Raw genomic sequence first — 11444 nt, forward strand, 5'->3', positions numbered from 1 at the left:
CTTTGTCATCCGAGTGAAGTCAGTCACTGACCCATAATTTTTGCATATCATGTAATGTGACATTTTAAAGAAGCATTGGCTATATAAGTAATTGAAAAAAACTGGTGAGTCACAGAATCTTAGTGGTCCAAAACTAACTACACCGGATGGATATACTAGCTAATCCCTCATAAAATACATTTAACCTGAACACATAATTGTAGTGCTGATATGCAATACCTCCTCGATCTGTGATGGTATAGCATTCTTGTGCATCAAGGGTATTTGCAACATCTAAGAAGTACTATAACCAAGAGCTTTAGTACTGTACCACAATACTGTCCAGATTATGTACTTACTACATACTGGTGTCATGTGATGGTATACAGTATAGTATAAGGTTTAAGTTATGATGAAAATATATCTATATAACATCAAGATGATTTAACCAGTTTGATTTCAGCCTTCGTTCTTATTTCATTAAAGGTCCAGTCTTTGATCAGAAAACCATTTTCATACACAACCACCAGTTGATCCTGTGGAGAATCAAACCAATATATTATCTCATCAAACATACACTGCAGTTCTCATTGCAATAATTTGTACTGTAAGTGGTACTTTCCACTAGGGTTGGAACGAATGTACAAATGCACCCTCTGAAGCTTCTTGTGGAAGTGTTATCAAAAGCTTGGTTACTAATGTTGTGTAAATGATTAATGAATACAATTGATGGCTATTACATTGTAAGCCGTAGTACAGGCCCCTATACACTCTCCTCCCAGGTTTAATTCCAAAAATACAAAAATGGCAGCTGCCACAAGGTGTAATGATACTTGTGTAGCTGATTTATTGTGTCAATCTTAACAAAGCTTTGGAGGAGTAAAGCAGCATTTGAATCTAGTGAAACTGAACAAAGCTTCGAACTATTTGTCTCAGCCCTACTTTCCATCACAATTCATAATGCTAACAGGCTTATATAATACACATGATGAATTCCATGCATTTCCAAGGAAGTACAAAAGAAACTATATAGTTTCTAAAATACACACCTTGTCTGGATTACCCGTGCCTTCCTGAGTAGTTAACCATTGACCATTATCATATTCCAATGTTAATCGACCTTTCTTTGATTTCTTGCCCATGTCAGTGATGGGTTCTTTGAACACATTCACCTAATCACAACTATGTGTAGTATGTGATAAGGAAACAGCTACTCACATCTTTTCCATCCACTAGAGCATAACTACACTTGTAGGCACATTTCTGTGTGTCACGATTAACTTTTTGCAGTAAACCTCCTGCAGTGTGAGCAGCAGTGATACATACACATGATAGCGTATTTACATACAGTACACTGTACATAGATGCATGCACTCACACACCCACCCATGCACACACACGCACACACGCACGCACGCACGCACGCACACACACACAAAGCAAAGCCTTTGGCTGCCATATACACAGTCAAATCTTCGGTACACCTGTGCACTACTTAGGTACTAAGAGTAAGTGCAAGTAAGTACAAAAGACTAGTACCTCACAGGACTAGTATCCCACAGGAGGCCATACCATGTCTAACAGATAAAGGTGTTAGCACATGAAGACCCACCTGAGCTGCACCTGTTATACATGTGAGGTATGGACAGTTAGTATACTTCTCCAGGTCCCTGGGAAGACTGATAAGTAATTTTTTTTGATCAAAAACAATACCAATTGGGCATCACACAGCAGTTCACACACAAACAAACACACACACACCACACACCTCCACAGCCAAAGGCTACATTATCAGCACTCCATCCATTTTCCTTCATGTGAGCTAATATTTTACCCAAAGTATCGTAACTGATACCATCACCCTGTACAAAACACAACGGCAACTCAACATGAACTGATATAATTATTGGAGATCAGCACAAAGGACTGTACACTAACATAACTAGGCATTCCAGTGTCCAAGTTTTTTTTTTAAATAAATTTTTTCTCTGTAAATTCCCTAATAAAACCCTGGCACACAATACAATGTGCGTTTAACTTGGGATTGCTCCATCATCTGAACTCCTATAAATATGAAACCTGAGTGAGGTTTGTCAATACATTAAGTTGAACATTGTGGTTTTATTATGTGTGTCAATTCTAAGTGATTTTTGTGTAATTTTGTAATTTTGAGACTTATAGTCTATACAGACTACTTTAAAACTTTGAAAAAATACTGTCAGATGGAAGGTACTTACTAATACTTGTGGATAGCTCCTTGGCTTGGGCTGGCGGTTTCGGTTACAATTTTGTGATCTGTGTCACCGACTCAAACGTACAAACCACTTCAAAGTCAGCATTACAATGGCATCATTGAAATCACAACTCTGCCTTGGGTACTGTTGCATCACCATGGCAGTAATCGTTTACCCTTAAGTTGCAAGCTTCCAATCTTTTACTTACATGAGTAGGTGAAATATCTTTGCTCACCACAAAGCATGCAAAGATCACTGAAGTTAAACTAACCCAAAAGTTACTCTTATTACTTACAGCTCAAAAGCAGATGCAATTTTGAGACAGTCCAGGTTACTAAACAACTGTCCAATTCAATTGTGTCCTTTTTGCTATAAAATGTACTGGGATCCCAGAAGAAAACTATACCATTTTTTCAGTATTAAAGCTCTTTGCATGCCAAAGCAGCCAATTTCAACCCATATATTTCTGAGATCGGCACTCAATACTCTATCTATTGAGAACATAAACAGTTCAGATTTAAGAATTAGGCTAGAATATACCTAATATGATTTTTGCAATGCATGCAACTAGGGCTGTGCGATAATGAAAAACCTACATCTCAACAAGTTTTAAAAACAAAAGCCATTTTATTCATGATAAATGATAAAATATTGTCATAGTCTAAGAGTACTTATACAAGAACAGCTTTATAATTGTTTAAAGCTAGTATCTCTTACTCTTTTCAGCATTACCACAGCTGATTGTGACCATACTCATAAGAATATAATCTGTATGCTTTTAATATACAATAGTCTACAGAGATTTACTATTATCTTGAGATATCGATAATAAAAAATTCATTACATTAATCACGATAAAGACACAGGCATCACGATAATCACATTATCAATATTATCGCAAAGCCCTACATGCAATTATTATATGTAGCAGTTAGGGTAGGCTATACAGCAATACTAGAGTGTACAAATGCATCTCAGCTAAAATACCTGTACCACTCTTAGGTAGGAGGGCAACAATTTGTATCCCTTGTTGTTTAATGTAGTACCGAACTTCTCACCTATATTTAGACAACATTGTCTGCTAAAGATAGATTATCTTACACGAGTATATTACCAAGTATGGTAAGAACTTTTACTACAGTAGTTGGAGGGTCACCAGAATCTGGTCGGACAACAAGTGGGCCTACACCTGCAGGGGAGAAGGAGGTGACAATGACACACAGTGTATGGATGACATGATACACACCTCTCTTCCCTCGATCCTCTACTAGATCCTTAAGTTCTTCTCCCCACAACTTCCCACAAGCTTCCCTGCGTGTCATTTACTCCAATACAACGGTCACAAATTAAGTGTTGATCTCCATACCAAATATTGTAACTGTCACTGACACAAGCTACTGTCCCATTGGGAAACTACACAAAGTAAGTTATACCCAAAATATACATAATATTATATTTACTTGAGTTAACATGTTCCTGAAAGCATCTACTTCATTCTCTCTGCCCCATGTATTCATGGTGCTAAGAAGATGGTAATAGCTGGAATCTAAGAAACTCTTAATTAATACCTGTGTTCTGATCCTGGTCTGGAATAGCCTGCCATTGGACATCCATAATAATCCCTAGGAAATCAAATAATATACAGAAACTTATTGTGTATTTTGAGAATAAGTATAGGTATGAAATGCATATATGTGTACAGAGTATGTGCAGTGTGTGTCTGTGTGTATACATGCGTGCATGTGTGTGTGTGTGTGTGTGTGCGTGTGTGTGTCTGTTTGTGCGTGTGTGTGTGCATGCATGCACGTGTGTCTGTGTCCATGTGCATATACATGCAGCATAGTAACACACCTTGCCATAATTATAGCAGCTATTGTGGCTGTTCCTTCAAAGTTAACAAGATGGGCAGCACCCCCAAGTGCAGCCGACTATATACATCCACTATAACAGTATCAATACAACATGATCTCTCATTCACCTCTAGAGATGAACAACCACGACAACCAAAGTCATGTAGCTTCAATGGTAGCCCATCTAAATTATCAGCCGTTTCACTAAGATACTTTAAATTGTTTGTAATGCAAAATGTATGCATGATAGGAATATCACAATATAATACCTTGATGATGACCTCTTTGAAGGCCCTTGAAAGTGTAGCAACTGTCATGGGGTACCAGACCTCAACTAGTATTGTCTATAAAAGTACAATATCTAAAACCATTCAACAATGGATATATACATATACAGACCTCAAGATAGTTGGTTAGCCAGTAACAATTGGGATCAGTGTTCTCCACTGTGAACAATACTATAAAAATAAAAATTATGGTATACTTTAATTGACAACTTAAGTGGGCATATACCATTTTTATAAGGGAGAACTGTGCCTTCTGGAACAGCCTTAATTCTTATGGGAAGTCTTCCATTGTGTTTTTCAACAATATATATCCATCCTAAATATTAGTTGTACGACAGTCACACATTTCTTTTCATTATAATATTATAGGAGAACCTTTTTCATTAAATATTCCTGGTCCGAGATGAGCGTCATATACTGCTTTGGCCTCAGCAATCTTTTCTTTAGTTACAACACTGCCCACAAAATATTTCTGTGGAGAATTGCATTCTTGGAAGTCCTTACACCTCTCACAAACCTTTAGTATATACTGCAGACCAAAGAACACAGTCTCAGGATATACACCACCTCTGCTTTCGAAGTAGGAGTAAACTGTATGGGTATTAGGAGGGTACTGCTTGTGGTGGGATACCTACAGAGATGTCACAATATATGATAGACCATATTTACTTGTATGTGACTCAGCAATCTTGGGATAAAACTATATAGCGATTTTCGGTATTCACCATTACTTAGTTGACTATATGAATATGGCTAGTATTGCATGCATAAAAATTCCAGTGACTTGTTGCGTTGTTGGCTACTTAGGAGGTAGTAGTAATTCAATTGTTAGGACATTAGCCTGGTTAAATACTATAGCTGGCAGTGAATACTGTTGTTGCTGTTGTTGTTGTTGTAAAGAAGATTAATAGCATAGCAACACAATTAATGATTTACGTCAAAGTTTACTACAAAAACTTCAGTGGCAGATTCAGAGAAGCATAAAATTCAGTGGAAGCTATTTTGGCTTACCAAAATATTTTGGGGTTCTTCTAGCGCAGAGAGTTTCTCGACACATATCACACCCACAAAACTACCTAGCAGCCAGGACATAGACAGTACACAATGAATGTCATTTTTACCATTATTTCAGTATTGGACATGCCTGGGAATTTTGCCATGAACAAATTATAGCAAAATGACTGTGAAAATTTATTCATATGACAATTTAGATCAGTGTTTTACATAAAACCTATGGTCTATTCAAGAATGGTGATTTCTTTTGAAATTGTAAGTGCCGAACAATGTTCACAATTTCAATCTTTGCCACTAAAAGAAATTCAACAGCTTAGGCCACTCCAAATAAATTCTCTGTTTCCCGTCCACCGCCCGCATCTAGTTACTGTCAGCTCTAAATATTCCATTATTCCGTATTCTTCCATTATTTTCCGGTTATTCTTGCATACTGAGAGGCTCAGTAAAAGCCATCTTGAAGCGGTGTCAGCTCACGTGTCAGTAGTGCTATCGAGTTGGCACAAACTTTACGTTTGTACTATTTTTGCAAATTAAAAAGGAAGGAAGAAGCTTAAACATGCTTTTATGCAGCTTTTTATGGTTGTGCCAGGCAAATAATGGCTTGAAAAGCTGCCAATCTTATAATGAAATAATGGAAATGGACCACCCGCCCGCATGCAAATATGCTTTAGTCCAGGACGGGAAACAGAGAATTTATTTGGAGTGGCCTTATTTGCACAGTGACACAGCCATGATCTAATGCACCTATCAATATCAAGCCCCACCCCTACCCCAGGGGTCCTACTGGGGATTTGACATCTACTCTTGCCCCACTCTTGGGGCTTTTAATAGTAGCAGTTTGCTGAACCAAAAATTATTTTAATAGGCCAATCCCCTATACACCCCTCTATCAAGGTGGGGACATAGTGGGGTTTTGACAAGCTTCTTAGCCCCAGTACTGGGTAATTTGACACTAGACTTTATCAACCCTGTATTCCCTCACCCCCTACCCGGGGGTGGGGCATGACATTGATAGGTACATAATATTTAAGACTTAGCTAACACTCACCAGCTGTAACGATATGATAAAACTAGACTACTAGTCCACTACATACACTATACATACATACAGGGTAGCAACACACGTGCATATTGTCTCGTCCCATTCGGGCCCGCGCTAATAACGCAACGAGCCCGGCTGGCCATGACACAGCGCTATTCATAAAAAAACAGCTCTAGTCTCACCCCGTAGATTGTACGTCTGGGTGGTGAAACTAGAGAAGCTTATGCTGAATACCTGAGGCTACCACTACTGAAATAGATTACCATGAGATTACTAAGTCTTTGTGATATAAAGCGACCAGCTAACCTTGTACGAATCTGTGATAAAAATTATGTTTCCAGAGCATGGCTCAGCCATTCCACTTAAATAAAACTCGTTACGGTTTCTTTTCTCGGCTTCTTTGCTGCCTTGCTATGCTCATATCTAAGGCGTAGCCACTCCTTACGCGCTGGCGCTATACTAGTGCTGTCGAACTGGACCGGAGTTTCCTGCTGATTTGTCATTCAGTCGAGATTGCTACAATGAAAGCTCTGGGTATTTCTTTTCTGGTTTAGCTGGCTAGGTAAATTTGCATGAACTCTTATAACATTATGAGATTGATGGATCTACCATATCCTATTGTGGATAAAATTAACCTGCTGCAGACCCTCAGTGCTGGTCACTGTAAAGCATTAATACAATACAACCTGGCTTGTCAGTAGATCCCAGTATGTATAGTGCTAGAAGGGAAAAACAGCTACTCTAAACAAGTTCTCTCTGGTGTACCCCAAGGTACTGTACTCGCATCACTTCTGTTTTTACTGTATATAAATGATCTCCCTGCTTGTGTCAATAATAAGGTTAAATTGTATGCAGATGATGTCCTACTGTACTAGGGCCTATACATAGCTACATTCCGAATCCGATTGTTTAGCTCTACAACAGGACCTTGACATACTTACTGAATAATCTGTTGTACTATATACTCCATATGGAGGTTTCTGTACAGTAAACAAATAAAATAAAATAAATAAATAAAAAATGGGCTCATACTTGGCTGATGGAATTTAACATTAAGAAATGTGAACACTTGAGAATTACCAATCTGAAAAGAAATCCCATCATTCATAGCCATCATCTGGAGAATTCTATCATCTCTGAGGTTCCTCACACAAAATATCTTGGAGTCACCATTGACCAGAAACTATCATGGAATGAACACATTCAAAGAGTCACTAGCAAAGCAAAGCCAGGTTAATGGATTCTTGCGTCGTAATCTTCACCACTTCCCTGTTTCTGTTAAGAACAATTGTTATAAGATGATGGTCCGCCCCATTGTTGAATATGCATCCTCTGTCTGGGCCCCCCACACCCACACCAACATAAACCAACTTGAATCCATCCAAAGGAGAGCAGCCAGATTTTGCTACAATATTTTTTTTAGATTTAGTAGTGTAACAAGAATAATGTCATCATTAAATTTACCTACCCAATGGCGGATCCAGGATGGGGCATTTGTGGCAAATCCCCCCCTGCCTTCAAGAAATTGCATACAAGATCGAGATACTCTAATAGAGCAGTCGATTACTCTCACATTGTTCATGAGGCAGTGTAGCTTACCTATGAAGCTATAAATAGGATTTTATTTTACATAACAGCTAGACGTGATATATTTGGTAAATAACTTGCTATTAATATTGTTGTGACCTTTTTTTTTTTTTTTGGTCTTCAACTGTTTTTCAGCAAGGTGCCCCCCCTCTTTCCAAACTCTGGATCCGCCCCTGCTACCCTCGAAGAAAGAAGAAACAAGTCTAAGATAACTATAATGTATAAAATAATTAATGGAAATCTAAGTATACCTACAAATGATTTTATACCTAATCATCGTCCATCAAGGAAAGGATGTTATAAACAGCTTGACACTATTATTGACTCTTATAAATTTTCCTTTCAATCAGACTCTGGAACACACTCTCCCCTTTGTAATTTACTCCCCTGAGTTTTGTACTAACCTGAACATTCATTATGATCACACCTGTACATGTGCACAACAATCTTTTTGATTTCTGCACAGTAACAAATATAATAATAATAATAGCTAGCTATTTTGTCTTACACGTGATGATTTTTAATCAGTGGATTAAAATCAGTGTAGACAATTACCTGAAGTATCCATTCCATAATATCCTATCTTGCTGTTCCTTTGGCAATGCCCCATTGGACTGTTGTAATGACCTTGCAAACTATACAGCAATATCTTGAGGACAAGATGCAGGTATTTTATACATCAAATTGTGTTATAGCCATAGTCGGCATAGGTTGGTGGAGGATCTATGGCCATAGTAACCTACACTGTAAAAAATTAGTAGTAAAATTCTCTACTAATTCCTACCACAATACTCACTATTTTTGTGTAGTGATGTTCGCTACTCTTTTGTAGTGACCCTCACTGATTAGTTTTTACTGTGATTATGGGTTTAAACTAAAGTTGAGTTTGTCAATTATGTAACATATATAAAAGTTAATGGAACAGTCATAACTTTGGAACAGAATAAGTTATGGATAGGCACCTGCAGCCTATTGTGCTGGAATAATTTGGAGTGTCGAACTCTGCAATAATGCTAGCATTATAGTAGGCACTCACTGCAGAGTAGTTATCTGAGATATAAAGATTCTAGTTGGTTGCTTGTTTGACTCATTGAAATCCTGCTCAGATCATCAGGGCTGCCCAGAGAAATTAAGGGGCCCAGGGCAAAGAGTTAAAGTGGGGCCCTTCACCCAAGTTGTAAGGTGAAGACCAAAAAAAAAAAAAAATAAATAAAAAAGGTCACAACCTGCTGGCAATGACAATAACTACCCATCACCAACCATATCTCCTTATCTATAAGCTTGCTACACTGCTCCTCTGAAGAATATTGTGACTGCTCTATTAGAGTATTTAGATCTGACTGCTCTATTAGAGTATATCGATCTTTTAAACAGGTATTCAGGGGGCCCTTCATGGGGCCTCCTGGGGCCCCTTTCAGGCTGGGGCCCGGGGCAAAATGCCCCAGTTGCCCCCCCCTGTGGGCGGCCCTGCAGATCATCAATTGTGCGTGCTCCACTTTCACTCCTACTTTTCCACCTTGTGAAATTGTGTAGTGCTCCTATATATATATATATATCATTGATGAGAAAATAAAATAGCGATTACTACGGTAATCCTAAGGCTGCAGCACGTGTTGCTGTCAGACCTTCAGTGCTGGTCACTGTATAGCACTAATAACAATAAGTACTTTAGGTTTAAGGAAGAAAATCCATCCCTCCTGGAGGAGACTGAGTGTGGCCCCAACTAGACATTGGGTGACCTGCAGTTCGAATCCTGGGGCTGGAGGGTTTTTTTTCCTTGCTTTGGCCTCTTTTCTGTTACACCTTTTCAGCTATAAGTCACTAAGTCTAAGTCCTTGCAATTAGGTTAGGTAATCCTAAGGCTGCAGCACATGTTGCTGTCAGACCTTCAGTGCTGGTCACTGTAAAGCGCTAATAACAATAACAAACTGATCTGCCAGCACTGAAAGCATCATTTGAAAACATAATCTTGTGCTACAGAGTAAGATGTGAAACTGTTGTTTGAATTGATGCATGGGGAAAAATAAACCTTCATATTAGGTATGTATCGCTGCGTTTTGTGAATGTTGGGCCCAAGCAATAACATGCAGGTAGCTATATGGCTTTATATATCCTATAAATGTATCAGTGTTATGTACACAAGGACTCAAATGTGACGTGGATGGAGTTCAGAAGTTGTGTTTGTGAGTCAAGCTTTGCTCTAGTAGCTACAAGCACACTATATGACACAACAGTAGTGTAGCTAATACTAGGCTTAAACAAAACAGTGGCTAATGGCCGGTGATGAGTCAAATATGCTCAAATTTTGTCCAAAATACTTTCAGGATTCCCAAAATTCTCACCTAGACTCTAACATGAAGTATGCTTTGCACACAAGAAGTGTTCCTTGTGACACCAAAGTGCGCCCCATGACATCATTACATTTCATTTTACAGTGTAGTATGCTATTCAGTGTTCCCTGATCTCATTATGCTTGCATGATACTCATTACAATAATCTTGAAACATTTTACATAACATAACAATTTGGTGAATTTGGTGAATGCTCTATTAGAGTCAGTGAATACAGTCATTATGGATTTTGGTACTATACAGAGTATTTCAAGACTACTTTTAAGCAGAAACACTTAGTACAGTGCTATATACATCATAGGGACTAATAAACTTCCCTAATAATGAATCACATTATAGAAGTCAAACGTGTCAGACGTGTCGCCAGTAGCAGTGTGAATATAGTTTACAATTGTAGGGATTTCATTAGCTAGATAAACAGCCATCTAACCACTCAATATGTCAAAGCAAAAAAAGTTATTGTAAGTGTATAACTGCTACTATATGAGCACAATTATTTTGAGTTACTCTAATAAAGCAGTCACCCATTTTTAGATTTATTTTTGTTACAGCGCACAGCAATCCTTCAAAGAATAATTGTAGGCTTTGACGTTTAGAGTATTATTAGCAGTACCATATGGGCTAATGAATTCATTGCAACTATGAATCTTGTTTAAGATAATAGTGGCGACGTAGTCCAGACTAAATGACACCTATAACCATATGAATATAATTTGCACTTGTATGGATTTCATTAGTTAGATAAGCTACTGGTTGATCAATAAAGCTGTCTGCACGCATCAATTAGCTCTCAGTACAACTATTTATGATTTATGACAAAACAATTTTAAAACTCTCTAATAGAGCAGTCTTTCGTTTTTAAGTATTAAATAGTTGGTAATGAATCAGCAATTAAATGCAGGGTGGTTGCATCATCTGACACCTTACCAACTACTGTTTGTTTATGCAGATATGTAGTACATGATGTGTCCTACTGCCCATGTTTTTAGTGGCTGCTCAGTGGCTTTGTCCCACACTTACCGGTCCGGTGCTACAGTGTTTGGCATCCAGATTTTCAATCTACCATTTATCCGGGTTTATGCTGACCTGCAAAACTTATG

General features: G+C 38.1%; 1 protein-coding gene across 1 annotated transcript; it reads right to left on the minus strand.

Moving 5' to 3' along the window:
* Positions 1-274: 274 nt before the first annotated feature.
* On the minus strand, positions 275-6854 carry LOC136267424 (nicotinamide phosphoribosyltransferase-like). The gene is made up of 18 exons (XM_066062575.1): positions 6713-6854; positions 4868-4981; positions 4726-4822; positions 4577-4666; positions 4463-4521; positions 4333-4407; positions 4192-4275; positions 4065-4141; positions 3782-3835; positions 3674-3734; positions 3580-3626; positions 3460-3524; positions 3328-3402; positions 3201-3271; positions 1748-1841; positions 1198-1277; positions 1029-1151; positions 275-515 (listed from the first exon to the last, which is right to left on the minus strand). Exons 1-18 carry the CDS (start codon positions 6761-6763, stop codon positions 414-416), a joined length of 1419 nt encoding a protein of 472 aa, XP_065918647.1. The 5' UTR covers positions 6764-6854; the 3' UTR covers positions 275-413.
* Between the last annotated feature and the right edge of the window lie 4590 nt (positions 6855-11444).

Source organism: Dysidea avara, chromosome 9, assembly GCF_963678975.1.
Source record: "Dysidea avara chromosome 9, odDysAvar1.4, whole genome shotgun sequence".
NCBI lineage: Eukaryota > Metazoa > Porifera > Demospongiae > Dictyoceratida > Dysideidae > Dysidea > Dysidea avara.